This window comes from Mchenga conophoros, linkage group LG8, assembly GCF_057382185.1.
Source record: "Mchenga conophoros isolate Kocher_MC1m ecotype Shallow Benthic linkage group LG8, M_conophoros_male_GT1.1, whole genome shotgun sequence".
Lineage (NCBI taxonomy): Eukaryota > Metazoa > Chordata > Actinopteri > Cichliformes > Cichlidae > Mchenga > Mchenga conophoros.
This window is the reverse complement of record NC_140533.1, coordinates 10,754,044-10,771,366: the sequence shown is the minus strand read 5'-3', so window position 1 is coordinate 10,771,366 and position 17,323 is coordinate 10,754,044. Positions and strand designations below refer to the sequence as shown.

At 42.6% G+C, this 17,323-nt stretch overlaps 1 protein-coding gene across 1 annotated transcript in view; it reads left to right on the top strand.

Annotated features, from left to right (window-relative positions):
* fam20cb (FAM20C golgi associated secretory pathway kinase b) overlaps positions 1-17,323 on the top strand; it is a 56,803-nt gene that overhangs the window by 36,435 nt on the left and 3,045 nt on the right. The window contains exons 4-8 of the mRNA XM_085284010.1: positions 11,418-11,510; positions 15,265-15,380; positions 15,917-16,097; positions 16,400-16,509; positions 16,734-16,815. Of these exons, the coding sequence (XP_085140136.1) occupies positions 11,418-11,510; positions 15,265-15,380; positions 15,917-16,097; positions 16,400-16,509; positions 16,734-16,815 (582 nt within the window). The remainder of the gene's footprint in view (positions 1-11,417; positions 11,511-15,264; positions 15,381-15,916; positions 16,098-16,399; positions 16,510-16,733; positions 16,816-17,323) is intronic.

The window sequence follows — 17,323 nt, the reverse complement described above, 5'->3', positions numbered from 1 at the left end:
TCTCTTGCCATAGTCTAAAAAAGCCTCTCAATAACAATCTAGTTGAACATCCTTCTTTCAGCGTCTCCCTCCTACTCCTCCTCCTCCTTCTCCTCTCACAGCTAACAGACTTCATGGTGTCATGCCACGCAATAAACCTCTAATAGCTGTGTTTTGCTCAGTGATTTTCATTTAGGGCTATTCTTTGCTTAAGCACAGGCCTCTTTGAAGTGGCACCGGGAAAAAAAGGAGGAAAAAAAAGCTGTTGTGTTCTAAAGGCGTTGGCTATTTATTCAGGATGACTGCATTTACATGGTGCTGGCCCCGGAGGACACAGAAGCTCAATTCGCAGCTGAATACAGATTCTTTTAAAATCAGTTTTATTGCATAAATCATTATATTGACATTAGCTTCATGCACACACGTTGAGAATGCATTTAACACGCACGCATAGCTGTTTTCCACAGGGAATAGCTCAAGCTGTAACAGTGATTTTTGCACTGTTTGCGTGTGCTAACCTAGTTGTCATCATGCTATCTCAATACTTTCATTACTTACGCAGTGTGTGCGTAAGGGTGTGTGTGTCCTATTCTGTGAAGCCTATATGTGCCTATTTGTAGTTCATTCTACCTACACCCCTCAAAAATGTGTTTACACACCTTCCTCTGTGTGTGTGTGTGCGTGTGTTAATGTGTTACGGAGAGAGAGGGGTAGAGTGAGCTTTGCCAGAAGGAAGCAGCTGTCTTTCTGTATGTCAGGCCTGGGATCTGAAGGGGTAAAGGAGTATAGAAGGAGGAGGAGGTGGAGGATGAAGAGCACTGCAGTGCCTGGGGAGCCATGACAGCTATCACACTTAGAAACTGTGACACACAAGTTAAACACACACACACACGCACCTGGATTGGTCTGTGAAGGTTATTTAGAGAGCCCTTGAGTGTTTGCGGTGTGCTAGTTAAAAATCCTTGAGTGAAATTTTTACTACCTGACTCATTATGGCTGCTACGCTCGGACTTTACGAGGTGTTGAAGGTTGATGCTGATTTTTTTTTTCAACTCACATCAGTTTGTGTCTTTATAAACGCTCATTTTTAAAATTTTGTAATTGCCAGTGTGAAAAAAAACAGGCGGCGTTTCTGTTGGGCTCAGCAGTGATGGGAGTATTAAGGCCTTTCACTCAAGAGGTGCCCTGAAATGCTTTTAAAAGAAGAGAGCGCACCGAGGTGCAGCAGGTCAAATCATGATTTTGAATTTCAAAGAAAAAACACATTAACGTCACATGAAAAGGCTTTTTTCCCTTTTCCTTTCTTTCTTCCTTCCTTCATTTCTTTTCTTTTCCTCCTCTTCTCTTTCCTTCAGTCCTCTTTTCCCCATTAAACTATAAGGAAATTAAGAGACAAATGTGTTGCACCTTTTTCCTGCCTTTTCCTTTCCATTGGTTTCATTTCCTTCTGTCACCTTCCCTAAAATATAAGGAAATATAAAAACAGAAAATGTTTTGCAACTTTTCCTTCTTTCTCCCCTCCACTTCCTTCCTTCCTTCATTTCTTTCTTTTCTCCTTCTTTCCATTGCGTTCCATTCCTTGTCTTGCACCCTTTTCTGTCATTTTCCTTCCTTCCTTCCTTCCTCCCTTGCCATCTTTCTTTCTTTCTTGCATTCTAGCTTTCTTTCTTTCACACACACAAAATGTCCTCTCAGTGCACCACCCACAGAGCGGAGCACTTACTCATACAAAATAAGATGTCACATCTTCCCATTTGTGCGGTAAAACCTGTGCTCAGACATAAGATTACAGCAGAGGGTTATAGCAGCAAAGGCCAGTAAACAGCAACACGTATCGTCAGATACAAACACGCAGGTGCGCCTGTCTCATATGCTGGTAAAAGCCTTTTTTCTCAATTTATCAAATGTCATTGCGCGAAAGGTCAGCTTTCACACGTGTTATGCTTGAGATAAAACAATGCACCGCCTCCTCTCATCCCCAATCTCCGCGTGGTTCTGATGGTATTTTTTGACCCATAAATGGTATTCGCTATCTTACCCTCTTATGCATTTAAAGCTTACCTGCTGCCTTGGCGTTCAGCTCCTCCCTCTCGGGGTTTAGAAAATCATTTAAGCTGCTACGTCTTCTTTCTATGAATGTGTGTGTATGCATGTTAACGCTCTGTTTGTGCAGATGTGTACGTACGAGCGTATACGTTTTTGTGCACGCGATCTTGCGCTCTCCCCGCCATGCCCGTGGGTTTGACAGATGATGTGTGACAAGTGTGTGGAGTCAGCCCTTTGGTGGGAACCCGCTGGGGCTGGAAGATGCCCTTGTCTTTTTATATTTTGCAGCATATCTTTTTACTCCTGTCTGCTTTTTTTCTCTTCATGCTTTGGCCTGCGACCATAGCTGCGGGCTTATGGTGATCGATTGGCCGCTTGACTTTGAAACAACAGAAAATATCCTCTCCGGTCTATATCCAAACGCACCATGACATGGTGACACCCGGGTTATTACACATCACCTTGGATAGGATATTCACTCCGGTTGTAAAGTCAGATGAAACGATATGTTGGGGATGTTTTGTTTCCATAATTCAGCTCAGCTGCAGATGAAACAATACTGCAGCACAAGCAAGAATTGCTCAAAAGTGAGCAGTTGGACCATGAAAAACATGAAATGCAAATGAAAAAAAAGCATATATTGTGATTTGTGTGGAAGGAATTCACAGTGAACGGCTTTGTGCATAATTTTGACTGTCACCACATTTGAATTTTTCTCCATAATGAATGCGTTTAAGCCACTGAGATGCATTGCTGATGTCTTAAAAAGGATTTTGATTGTGAGCAAGGGGAAAAACTCAACGAGGGAACATTCTGAGAAAGGAGAACCTTTTTTTTAAACTTTGAAAACGCAAAAGTGAACAAATAGTTAAGAGAGTAAATTTTGTTTTTTGGGGTTTTTTTTTTTTTGGTTTTTTACATCTTACCTTCTCAAAGATAAAGGAGCAGATGAAATACACTGCGGTAAACACTGCTTTCTTCTGGAGCTCAAAGCTTGTATTAGACTCCAGAACACAGAGTTTAAACAAGATGCATATTATACATAAACTTGCTAAAAACTGCAGCTTTTGCTTCCTAAAGCCTTGAGAGGCCTTACATGGACAGCGAGATAGATTTCTCAGTTGTCAGCTAATGCTAGCTAGCTTGGTTAGCACCTTTGCTTTGCTACAATCTATGGATTGTATGAATGGATCACAGAATTTAGCCTGACATGCAAATAAAATACTGTAACGTAGCTAATTATAAATAGAACAAAGACATCTAACAGGCTGTTAATGCAGGTAACAGCACAGGAAATCATATTTCTTTGTCAGAAGTTTGCATTTGAAAAGTCTAGTTCAGAGGTGGTGCCTAACAGGTAGGCTGGGATTATACTTTCCTATATATATGCACCAAAGTATACTACATGATTTAACCACTTTTAGCAACAATAACTTGATGTAATTTTTTTCTGGATGACTTGATCGCTCTCTGAATTATGGCTCACTCTTCTTTACAATGTTGCTTCAGTTCATTGAGGTTTGTGGGCATGCCAGGGGTGTCCAACTCCAGGCCTCAAGGACTGGTGTCCTGCAGGTTTTAGATGTGTCCTTGATCCAACACAGCTGATTTAAATGGCTAAATTACCTCCTCAACATGTCTTGAAGTTCTCCAGAAGCCTGGTAATGAACTAATCATTTGATTCAGGTGTGTTGACCCAGGGTGAGACCTCAAACCTTCAGGATACCGGCCCTTGAGGCCTGGAGTTGGACACCCCTGGTTTATGCACAGCTCTCTTAAAGTCCACACCGCAGCCTTTCAGTCAGGCTGCGGTGTGGACTTGACTGAGTCGTTCCAACACCTTGATTTCAGTTGTTGTAGATTTGCTGCTGTGCTCAGGATCATTGTCCTGTTGCATGACTCAATTTTTGCTGTACAGTGGTCCCTCGATTATCGCGGGCGTTACGTTCCAAAAATAACCCGCGATAGGTGAAATCCGCGAAGTAGCCAACTTTATTTTTTACAATTATTACAGATGTTTTAAGGCTGCAAAACCCCTCACTACTATAGAAAAGTAAGTCTAGTACAGGGAGTGCAGAATTATTAGGCAAATGAGTATTTTGTCCACATCATCCTCTTCATGCATGTTGTCTTACTCCAAGCTGTATAGGCTCGAAAGCCTACTACCAATTAAGCATATTAGGTGATGTGCATCTCTGTAATGAGAAGGGGTGTGGTCTAATGACATCAACACCCTATATCAGGTGTGCAGAATTATTAGGCAACGTCCTTTCCTTTGGCAAAATAGGTCAAAAGAAGGACTTGACAGGCTCAGAAAAGTCAAATAGTGAGATATCTTGCAGAGGGATGCAGCAGTCTCAAAATTGCAAAGCTTCTGAAGCGTGATCATCGAACAATCAAGCGTTTCATTCAAGATAGCCAACAGGGTCGCAAGAAGCGTGCGGAAAAACCAAGGCGCAAAATAACTGCCCATGAACTGAGAAAAGTCAAGCGTGCAGCTGCCAAGATGCCACTTGCCACCAGTTTGGCCATATTTCAGAGCTGCAACATCACTGGAGTGCCCAAAAGCACAAGGTGTGCAATACTCAGAGACATGGCCAAGGTAAGAAAGGCTGAAAGACGACCACCACTGAACAAGACACACAAGCTGAAACGTCAAGACTGGGCCAAGAAATATCTCAAGACTGATTTTTCTAAGGTTTTATGGACTGATGAAATGAGAGTGAGTCTTGATGGGCCAGATGGATGGGCCCGTGGCTGGATTGGTAAAGGGCAGAGAGCTCCAGTCCGACTCAGACGCCAGCAAGGTGGAGGTGGAGTACTGGTTTGGGCTGGTATCATCAAAGATGAGCTTGTGGGGCCTTTTCGGGTTGAGGATGGAGTCAAGCTCAACTCCCAGTCCTACTGCCAGTTTCTGGAAGACACCTTCTTCAAGCAGTGGTACAGGAAGAAGTCTGCATCCTTCAAGAAAAACATGATTTTCATGCAGGACAATGCTCCATCACACGCGTCCAAGTACTCCACAGTGTGGCTGGCAAGAAAGGGTATAAAAGAAGAAAAACTAATGACATGGCCTCCTTGTTCACCTGATCTGAACCCCATTGAGAACCTGTGGTCCATCATCAAATGTGAGATTTACAAGGAAGGAAAACAGTACACCTCTCTGAACAGTGTCTGGGAGGCTGTGGTTGTTGCTGCACGCAATGTTGATGGTGAACAGATCAAAACACTGACAGAATCCATGGATGGCAGGCTTTTGAGTGTCCTTGCAAAGAAAGGTGGCTATATTGGTCGCTGATTTGTTTTTGTTTTGTTTTTGAATGTCAGAAATGTATATTTGTGAATGTGGAGATGTTATATTGGTTTCACTGGTAAAAATAAATAATTGAAATGGGTATATATTTGTTTTTTGTTAAGTTGCCTAATAATTATGCACAGTAATAGTCACCTGCACACACAGATATCCCCCTAAAATAGCTAAAACTAAAAACAAACTAAAAACTACTTCCAAAAACATTCAGTTTTGATAATAATGAGTTTTTTGGGTTCATTGAGAACATGGTTGTTGTTCAATAATAAAATTATTCCTCAATAATACAACTTGCCTAATAATTCTGCACTCCCTGTATTATAGAATGAAACTAAATGCACCTGTGGTTGCCTTTGACGGTGCAAAATGTTTCGTCGACATTGTTGTGTTTGTTGGGGAGAAAAAACAAATATACAGTACAGCACTTCAGAGTCACACTGCTAGCAATCGAAGATTTATGTAAATGTGACAAGCTGAACACATGCTGTACTGTACAGAAGACACGGCACAAGATTGATTGACAATGGTCTACAGCCAATCAGGACACAGAACACAATGCGCTGTAAAAAAACAAACAAAAAAAACAAACCTGAGAAACAGCAAGACCACGAAAGGTGAACCGCATCATAGCGAGGGACCACTGTATACTTAAGTATACAGAGCAAAACAAGCTAAAATCCCTGCACCACCGTGCTTCATCCCAACTGTCCAAAGGATATTGTTACATAAGGCTGGTGGTTTTTTTCAGATGCAAGTTTGTTGTATGTGGCTTTCCCCTTTCCTTTTGAATACACCATACACATTAATTTTGTTAGTGTACTCTCATGAACTTTGACAACTGTATGTTTATATCTACTGTCAAGATGGCTATTTTACCACGTGAATCTACTATGACTGACTTGCTTTTAATGTCAGCCTGCCTCAAGTGGCCATTTAAGGAACTGCAGTTTAGGGCCTTCATGCTGGCTTTATTATTAAACCCCTGAGGTTGTTGCGTGTTACTAACCACGCAGAAGAACTTTTAAAAAGAGAGCTGGTATTGAGTTGTACCATGGGAAATTTAGGGAATCCTGTAATAGCTCACTTATGTGGCCATTCAGACAATTTGCAATAGTGGCTGGTCTGAGATAATTTTACACAGGGCAGGAGATCTAATATGATACGATACTATATACTTTATTGTACCCTTAGGGAAATTTACTGAAGAATAAATTCTCATAAGGGTACAATAAAATAGTCATAGTGTATCACATCAAGGTTACTCGGTGTGTTTATTTCAGCTTCAACTGATCATTAAATCTAACGATTAGATTTTTATTTGCAGATCTTATTAAAATACTGTGACTTGATGTCAATAGCAGGTCAAATGGAAACGCCTTTTCCCCCCATTCTCCTTGGTCCCCTCTGTGTCTCGCTGGTGTTTCACAGGTCAGCTATGTCCTGTATGCACAGGTAGATTTTCCAGATGCAGCGCTTTCATTCACCTTTATGTTTTCACACTGCTGTGTGTTTGCTAATAGACTTTCGCTGCCCCGGTGGCTGCCGGGGGCCCCTCGGAGCAGAGCCAAGAAACTGTCTGGCTACTCAGTGTAAACTATGTGTTTACAGCAGGGCCAGGGTCACAGTGGGCATGCTCGGCTCAGTGCATCTCACCTGCTTGTGATGATAAAGGAGCTGATGTTTGGTGTAGAAAGACAGCTAGTTCTAAATATACTGTTACTTTTCTCTTGCTGAGGAGGAGAAGAAATGCATGCTGTAGATATCTACGATTCGTTCAGCACGAGTCCGCCGTGGATTTGTAAATATTTTAAAGGTTGGGCTCGAGCAGGCAGTCCAAAATGAAAAGGGCGAGTAGCTTTCGAGCAGCCGACATCTCTGCCCTCCTCACAGTTTCCTTTGAACTCAGTGCATACTGTGTACTCAAACATTTATAGACTTTATTATGTGGTCATGCATTTATGTATGTTTCCTCTACCATGCTTTGATGGAACGCTTCCCTCGTAACGTGCCCTTAATGGTTTGTTTGATCAGGACGCGCGCAGATTTTCCAGAACACAGGTGCTTGTGTTCCACGACTCAAACACAATGTTACATAATACAAAACAGCTGCGTATTTGTGAGTTCAAAGGTACCTGAGAGACGTACCGTAGCTCGTCCTCCGTGTCATCACTGCTAATCTGCCTGTTTAACCTTTCGTCGCAATTTATTTCGCGTCCTTCCTTCACTTCTTCCTCTCTTTACCCTTTTTCCTCCCGCTCTCACTCGGCGGCGGGGCAGAGGGGGGGCAAAATGACATGCTCTAAATAACTTTATTGACATTTGAATTGGTTGTGGACTGTGGTAATTATCCAGCCTTCCTGCTTCCTGGCTGGCATTCAGTGAGAGGAGAGCATCAGTGAAGCCACATATCAAGCCAGGCCACAGGCAGAGATATTTGTCTCAAGTATAAACATATACTGCTGGGCTCTTATATTCTTATTCGCACCATCATAGAGAACAGCAGTGATTCAAGCATATGCACCTTGGACAAGCTTTATTGTTGGGTCTGTGGAGCACTCACGAATAAAGCACCTTATTGTGGTTTCTTCCCCTATACAGAGAGAGGAGTGTAGCACGACTACGTGAAGTATTTTAGTGAGTTTCTTTAAGGCTGAGTGGCCATGAATCATCGCACTAGAATGTTTGTTCATTCTTATCCTCCAAGAAATCTCCATGACTACGCTCCTGTATGGTCAGCACAGTCATGAAACACTGGCAAGTTAGGGCTACAGTAACACACGTTTCCTTGTAGTATTTTTTCTTTTACATTATCTTTGTTTTAAACTACACAACAGTCTCCCAAACAGGGCTGGGGATCAGCTTTCGTTCCTTCTAAAGGGGTATTTTATCTACTGCTTTCTCATCTTATCACAATGTGCCCATAACATTCAAAATGTTTATGATTTTGGGCATCGCCATCTTGTTAACTTTGGAGCCAAAGAGGATTACATCCAAACTAGAGCCTAGGTATTTGGGGATTTGAAAAATCTGATATATCAGCCGATATATTTTTTCTTTTCCCTTACACTTGTTATTTGTGGTTATTTACAAGTCCTTACTAAGATAATGTGGCAGTGCAGCTAAGAATAAATGTGTTGCAGGTTACTTTTTTTCAGTCTGCTTAGCCTTCCCCATACCGCACCTCAATTCTTAATTAAGCCATTTGCCTTTATCTGCTAAAAACTGAAATATGAAATTATATTCATTTTCAAATAATTATATTTGGTGATACCAATATATCGACAGTTCTGTAATATCAGCTGATAATATCGGCCAAGACAAGAGAATATGGTTTGCAAGGTGCGTCTATACCCGTCTTCTAATCAGCATTTAGTATTATATGAATAAATATCTACTTGCCAAAATTGGAGCACAGGCTTCTTGACGAGGTTGCTAGGGCAACTGCATGCACAGATAGATACATTTGTCGTGTAATTCCATTAAAAAGACTAAACAGCACCGCAAACATGGTGAGAATGGTCTGGTACTGACTCAATATAGTGGAGGTGCATCCGCCTGTCACCTAAAGCAAACATGCAACTAACTGATAACTGTAAACTTTGATACATTTTAAACAGGTGATTATCACGTCAGCCAGCCTTGAATGGTCAGTTTTCCACCCACTTGAATACAGGTTGGCCCAGTACAGCTAATAAGGATTTATCAGCGTCACCTCAGATAATATAAAACTCTCAAAACAAACCCTTAAATTCAAAAAGAAATATAAAATTGTAAAAGAGCAATGTGTTTGGAATCCCTCTTATAGAAAATGCATGCTTGGGTTTTGCCATCAGTTTAACTGAGTTACAAGTGTGCCAGTGTTATAGGTTTTCTTTGGTTAATGAACTTGGACAACAAGGCAGCGCTTGAAGTACATTTAAAAAGCTTTTATGTTGTTCAGTTGTAAATAAAAAGATAGTTTTTGTTAGTGAGCTTTACTTTTGGTAGGTGGATGCATTGCACTGGTTGTTGTTCCTTCCTGTTTCCTTTGCTTCTGTATGCCAAGCTTTGCTGACCAACTGCGTGCATGTAAACATTACCTCTTCACATTTTAGTCTCCAAAATTCATTTATTCATTGGAGGCCGGTCCCCCTGTCGTTTTGGCAAACAATAGATTCAGCACCTGACTTTACGCCGCTGTTGATAAAGTAGCTGCTTAATGTGTCGGCGTGAATGATATTTTTTTGTGTCGCAGAGCTGCTGAGCAGCGTTGGGGGTAAATAGACGCTGCTTTCCGCCTTCATCATTTCATTTTTTTTCCTTCGTGTGGAGCGAGAGCTGTGTCCCTGAAGCGAGGCTATCCAGAAGGAGAGAGCGATACAATCAAGAGACAGCGGTTGGCCTTTACTGGCAGAGTCTCAATGACCGCTCGGGAGTGAGGCCGAGAGTAAAAGAGAGGCAGAGAGTGAGGAAGCAAAGACTGAAGAATGTTAAAGGAGGAATAACTGACTGCTTATGTTAACTTTAGATGCTGAACGTAGTCGTCTAATGCGAAAACACAAGCCGAACGTCTTTTTAAAAAGCAATATTCTTGTATTTTGGGCAGTTTTGATGCAGGATTCACTCTCAAACTTTTCTGCTTGCTGCAGTCAAACTTGGCCACCCATCTGCACGAGGCTGCCTGTCAAATGTTCGCAGGGGAGATTGAGGATGGGGATAGATTTTAGAAAGACAGAACAAGAAAGATAAAGAAGGAGAGGAAATTGGTGTGGGGAGGGTTTAGTGGATGAGAGTGTTTCTGGGCTCCATGTTGGGTTAGTTAATGACTGGTGCATATGTCAGCCACGCAGCTGTGGAGCTACAATCAGCCAGCCAGCTGAGGAAGGGAGTGACGGATGGACTGGAGAGAGAAAAAGAGAGATGCAGACAGATAGAAAGTATTAAGCCGTGAATGCGCGCGCACACACACACACACACACACACGAAACTAGAGAAAACAGTTCTGAGGGAGAGCAGTGAAGCAGAGGAGGTGAGATAGAGGATTTTGAGTGAAATAAACAGAGAGAGCCATCCAGAGGGAATAGAGAGCGAAGGAGAGAAAGAGAAGTTGCCAAGATAGTTTCCATTCTTATCCTCCCTCAACTAGCTGAAGTAGAAATGGCAGAGGCTGCAGTCCAAATCATTACACTCAGCTGCCTTCCTGGAAAGTATTTACTGTTGTCAATAACAAAAAAAATACCAAAGAGAAGGCAGAGTGTATAAAAGAAGAAAGTTTCATGGCTCTCTTTGAATTCTTTATAAATATATACATATTTTCTATAAGCAGCATCTTCTCAGGAATTCTTTTCACCTCTGCTTCCTTTGACCCCCGTTCCCCCTCTTATTTTTACCGCAGCCATCCAGCCTGTCCTTCTCCATCCTGGCCCATGTTCCATCAGCTCTTGGATTTAAGCCTTTAAGAGCCTCTTTTCCCTCCAGTAAGAGCTTTAAGGCAGAATGTGTATGGAATGCAGTTTTTTTAAGAGAGGGAAGGATCAGAGCTGGACAGAAATAGGTACAGGGTGAGAACAGGAGCGGATGCTTCAGTAGAAAGTCTTTGACCTTGAGTTGTCCCCACCTTCTCGCTGCCCCACAAAACACCCTGGGTAACTCTGACAAGGGTCTTTTTGTGAGGCAAGGACACTGGTTTATTGTGCCTATGTTATTACTCACAAATGGTGTTTGTAGTATTAGCTGTACAGGTGTAAGGCCTGGGCGGATTATCACTGACTGGGCTGCTGTGGAGTGAGACATCTGTGGAAATGCGTTATGGGTTAATGTTCAGTGCACCCGTCAAAGACTGTGACACTGAATTCTGGTCATTTTGCATGCCTGCAGCTCGATTCTTTCTGTATCCATGCTAATTAATCATTGAGAACAGTGAAATGCATGCATAGCTTGATGCGTAGTGTCAAATCGCTGCAGGTTGCTGGTTATGCATAAGGTGTGTGTGTGTGTGTGTGTGTGTGTGTGTGTGTGTGTGTGTGTGTGTGTGTGTGTGTGTGTGTGTGTGTGTGTAACCCCTCAGCTAACTGTGCTTTTTTTCTTTCTTGTGTTCCTGCAGGCAGACCCGGGAGCAGGAAACGCCGCCAGATTTCTTCTATTTTTCTGACTTTGAAAGACACAATGCTGAAATTGCAGCCTTTCATCTGGACAAGTAGGTGAACACTAGCCTGGCACAATACTCTGAGACTTTTTGAAAACCACCAGTCCCTCATATAAAGCAGAAGATCAAAAGATTTTAGCTTTTCCGTACCTTGCTGCAAAGGACCAGATTATCAGCCGCAGGCGAGCTACACATCACCATAAAGGAGAAGATAGACCTTTTCAATGTAAATGTTTTATTCTGAATTTTATGTGCCTGTACAGGCACAGATCACTGTCACTAGATTGACATGCCCAACCAGTCATTTCAGTTAAAACCTTAAAAAAACAGGCAAGATATCTGTTTTTTTTTTTAAAGTGAATAAAACCATAAAGCAATTCAAACAGTGAAATTCCAACTTACCTATTTACTTTTAAAATGTAAAACAATGGCATCTTTTTCTTTTTCCATAACCCAGCTGATGAATTCAGATTGAACCTAAACATGTGTCGATGAGGCAGTCACCTCATTCTGACATGCAAAGCAAATGTAAGGCCTTTAACTTTATTAAAGTGCAGAGGGATTCAGAGTTGCAGATTTTTATTTGTAAAATGTATAAACGTCTTCATTAAAACACATTATAAAAAGCAAAAGGAAACACAATAAAAATACACTTTTATTCAGCTTCCTGGGTCCAACATGTTTGGAACGTGGCTAAAACAAGGAAAGATGCAGCTTGGCACAAACCAGAAGGCAAAAGCTCAATTTAACTGAAACAACGTTAAAGAATTAGCTGTGAAAAGGCCTCTTCCTTCAGGGGCAGCAGTGGGTGTCTGGCCTTGAGCACCATAACACCCAGAAACAGCCCTGTTGCTACAAACACTTCAGACTTAATAAGGAGGGGAGAAAAAAAGCTCATGTTCTTAAATTTACACTAACCTCCCAAGTATTTTTTCCACCCGCGAGGGCCAACATCCTGCAGGGCTTTGTTCCTCCCTGATTGCTATTTCTTTTTTGCCTGTCCTCGTGTCAGCTCATTAACCGCCTGGGAGGAACACCAGATCCGTGTACCGGTGTCTTACAGTAACGCTTTAAGACACGTGTGCTCGTGTGAATATTCTCCATATTTCGTGCGAAGCCTTGCTAATTAATGCGTGAATTCTCTTACATAATTGCTCGATTAGCATAATCTGGTTATTACAATATCACAGGATAGAAAGATCAAAATGTTGCCATTCTACCTGTTTTTAAAGGTTTGAATGAGGAAAAAGAATATAGCCGATTGAAGTCACCCCAAGTATAGCAACACATAGTCTTTACGCCGTGTGGATGAAAACCTTCCATATTCTTCTGCACTTATTTTCACATTTGCTTCCTGTCCCTCAGAAACTCTTTTTTTTTTTCACCCAAACACAGTGAATTGTGCGAGTTTGACCCATCCAGCAGAAGCTGTGAGCTCCGAGAGGCCATGAGTCATAACGGATGAATGCTGAACTCCTGCAGCTAGCATCTGACTGAACAATGACTACAGCCTCCTTGCTTAACTAACAACCAAGCTCTCTGACTTCACTGCCTTTACCAGGCTAGTACTTTACGGCCCACCCGGCTGCTGGAGAGACTTTAATGAAAAGAGAAATCCTCGCGAGGGCCTCTGATCGACGAGCGAGAGCAATGAGTTTTAGTGCGTTGCTGTTAAAGTCGTGCTGACGTCACTGTGGCTGTTTGCTATTATGAGCAGAGGGCTTGTGTTGTAGTCTGAATCCTGGTGCTCCTCTGTGCTGACACGAGATGATACCGAGGTCTTGCGCACCTACACACAAACACACACACGTCTACACACAATAGGGCCATAGAAGGCCGTGATGGTGAATCTGCTTTTCCTTTAGGCACAATGACACAGTTCATCTGGAATTGCATTAGAAGTGGCGTTCTTCACCAGTCTGCTTCACATCTGGTCCTCCTCTCCACATACACACATGAAAATATGCTCCAGCATATGTGTGGGTTAAGGGGAAGAAGAGGAAACCAAAGGCACGAAAGGCCCTGTGCCATTCTAAATATAAGCCAGGCAGGGTTTGCCAAAAGCAGCGCTTAATTTTTTTCCTTATTTTGTCTGTTCTAAATTAGAGCCTGTCCAGAGAGCTGCAGCTGCTGCTGCTGGTGCAGAGGCTGAGGCTACACTGCCTCCCAGGGGGGCCCACAGACACACACACACACGCACAGGCACTTTTAAAGCATCACTAGCACAGCCGCGCACACGCATACACACACCAACACTGACAATGACTTTTCCTATATGGGCTAAACTGCTTTAGGCATCATTAATAATGTGATTGGATTTAACTGGGAAGTGCTGCATTAGCTAGTCAGCAGATTTAAAGTCATACAAGGCCAAATGTGACCTTAAAATATTAAACCATATAAGCCCCAATCTCACGAGACCCACTTGGGTCTTATACATTTTCTCAGCTGGGAATATGGGAAGCAGCGATTCCCACTGTTGTTCATTTCATGGCTCTAGCAGGTTCTCTTAAACCCAAACTAAATATAACGCAAGTTTGAAATGGGCACTGTGGGAATTGGGCTTATCAGAGGGGACGAAGATGGAAGAAAATGTGTGTGAGCGATAAAAGAGGCAGAAGCCAGCACTAGCTGTTCCCTTTAGCATGGCAGCAAGCCCAGGCCCAGCAGGCCAAACAGCACCGTACAACACCGCATCCTGTGTCCTTCTGTCTCTTTGACAGAGAGCAGGAAAGAGACTGCACGTGTCTGTGTCACTGCACCCGCCAACACACTTGATGGCATCATTTGTATGATGGGCTTGTTCTCCCATATCGCTGCATCTCTCTTCTCTCATTCCCGCGCCTTCATTTCATTTAATCAGTCTGTCTCCTCGTGTCTCCCTGCCCTCGGGCTTTGGCCATTAGGTGTTGTCAGAGGTATCAATTTTTAAAGAGCCCATGCTGGTGCTGTAGTTGGGTGGCTGCATACATGCAGGAAGACATTCACGCCATATTAAACCTTTCTCAAATGCGCATCTGGGCTGGTTTCCAGTCAAATGATGCAAAAACACAAACCCAGAAATAGATTAGAATGCACTGGAAACTTATATCTCTCAGCATATTAAGGCAATAAAAAGCTGCACTGAAGTTAAAAAATAGCTTAATGTAGGACCACAGCCACATGAAAACCACAGGGAGGTTTACCAGCATGTGACTTAACTGTCTGGTACTTGTGTCACAGTGCCCCCTTCTGGTAGTGAGGTTCAATCACATAAGGTTTCTCTATGACAGTACAGGTATTTCGCTCCAGTGGCATAACGGATGAAGTAGTGATTCCTCTAAGTGAGGGATTGTAAGTTCACCTCCCATTTGGTGTGAAAAAGCTTTTCTGCATTACAAACAGCTGGTCCCTGTTGCTGCTGTTCACACATAGAAGTTCAATACACTGCAGATTTTCAAAGGACAATGAAGGGAGGGGTCATCTGGTATCCTTTGGCAGCCCTATTCTGGCCTGTAGGTTGATGTTTGACAGTAAAAGTTGAACTAACTAAATCACATTTGTGCTTTTAGATTTTACTCAATTATGACTCAGTTGTTGCTTATATTATTATAGTCCATGCATAGAGTGAAACATTAGGTTAAAATAATGACCTGTGTCTTGTTGCAATTACTGCAACTACCAACACTGTTGACGAACGGTCCAGATCCAAATAACCACGGTTAATGCATCTTTTGTTTGGACGCGTGCACTCATCGCTTTCATACTTTTTTGGTGGGCTGCCACTGAAGTCAAATGACCCTGAGTATTTGTCTCCATCCTGTAGGATCTTGGACTTCCGTCGTGTCCCTCCTGTAGCCGGCCGACTAGCTAACATGACAAAAGAGATCCGCGATGTTACACGAGATAAAAAGCTCTGGAGGACCTTCTTCATTTCACCAGGTACACATCTAGACTATTTTTAGCTTCTCTTCCAAAAACCGCTCGTGTCCATGTGCAGTTTCCCAAACGTCTGCTGATGATCTGAATTGTTGATGTCAGAAGAACACCTTGAAAGATTTTTTAACATCCCCCCTCAAAAAATGCAAAAGCACAGCAAAAATCAAGCACCTCCTTGATCATAATGTAGAGCAAGTCTTTTGGCCTGAATTGCTGTGATATTCATTTGCATGGGATTAGTATTATCAGGGGACTTTACCTTGTGCCAAAGCACGACAGTTAATTAGCAATGCAGCTTTACATATTATACACGAGCAAAATTGTCACTGGATTAAAATTACTGACAATCTCAGCAATTAATACAGGTCAGCGAGCATCCCCAGGTAATTTCAATCGGGTGGAAAATGGTCTTTAAATATATGTGGACCGACTGACAAAAAGAGAAGAAGAGTGCAGTGACTCTTTAAGTATTTAGCACTGAGTGGCTGATCAGAGTATTAGTATATGAATGTGTTTGCTTTTATTTTTCTGACTTTTAGCCAACAATGTGTGCTTCTATGGAGAGTGTTCCTACTACTGCTCCACTGAGCACGCTCTGTGTGGTAAACCTGACCAGATAGAAGGATCTCTGGCCGCCTTCCTCCCGGATCTGGCCCTTGCCAAACGCAAGACCTGGAGGAACCCATGGAGACGCTCGTACCACAAACGGAAGAAGGCAGAGTAAGACGTCGATCCCGTGTTCAGACACTCTTGCATTCGCACGCGTTCAGTAGAAGCAAATACTGAGCGATTCACTGCATCAGGAGGTGTTTATTGAAGTCACTGACAGTTACCAGCAGCATGAATTCGTAAGAGCTGTGCAAGAGGTCAATGCTGGCTATACAGCATTAATTTCAATCTTATTACGACGCAGGAAAAAAACGCTTAGATCTAAAAGTACATAGCATAAAAGGGAAATGGGTTTAAAAGACATTTTTCCAAATCAGATGCAAAAAAATTAAAAGTATTAAACGTTTCTTCAGATGGGAGGTGGACCCAGACTACTGTGAGGAGGTCAAACAGACTCCACCTTATGACAGCGGCACACGACTGCTGGACATTATGGACATGACCATCTTTGACTTCCTCATGGGTGAGTGTCTGACATAAGACGAGAATCAGTTTTCTACCAACACCGAAAAGTCGGATTGTTTAGTGTTCAGTCGAGCGAACGTTATCATCCACGACTCTACTGCCATCAGTGGTTTTTATTTTTTTGTACTTTTATACAGTATGTAGCCTTATAAGCAGGTATATTACTCATATATCATAACATCCACTAGCTGATTTGTTTTTTGTTTTCCTCTTTCTTAACAGGAAACATGGATCGCCACCATTATGAGACATTTGAAAAGTTTGGAAATGAGACCTTCATCATCCATCTAGACAATGGCAGAGGGTGAGTCAGTGCAGCTTTAGTTTAGAATGGGTGAGTGCCCGCTGCGGGTCAGGGATGAGTTGTTGCTCTAAATAGAGGAGTTTAAGTATCGTGGGGTCTTGTTCATGAAGGAGGGCTTGGCTGCAGTGATGCAGACGCTGCGCTGGTGCATCGTGGTGAAGAGAGAGCAGAGCGTAAAAGCAAAGCTGTCAGTTTATTGGTTAATCTACATTCCTACCCTCACCTATGATCACGAGCTTTGGGTAGTGACCGAAATAATGAGATCACAGATACAAGCGTCATAAATGAGCGTGCTCCAAAGGGCAGCTGAACTCTCACTTAGTTTGAGGTTGTGCAGTCATTTGAGAGGGTCTCACAGTAGGCCGGTCGAGGTGGTTTGGCTATCTAACAATGATGTCTCCTGACTGCCTCTAGAGTGAGGTGTATTGGGCATGTCCTATCGGGAGGACGCCCTGAGCTTCGTTGCTTAAGCTGTGGCCCCCTGCGATCTGGCCCTGAATAAGGAGAA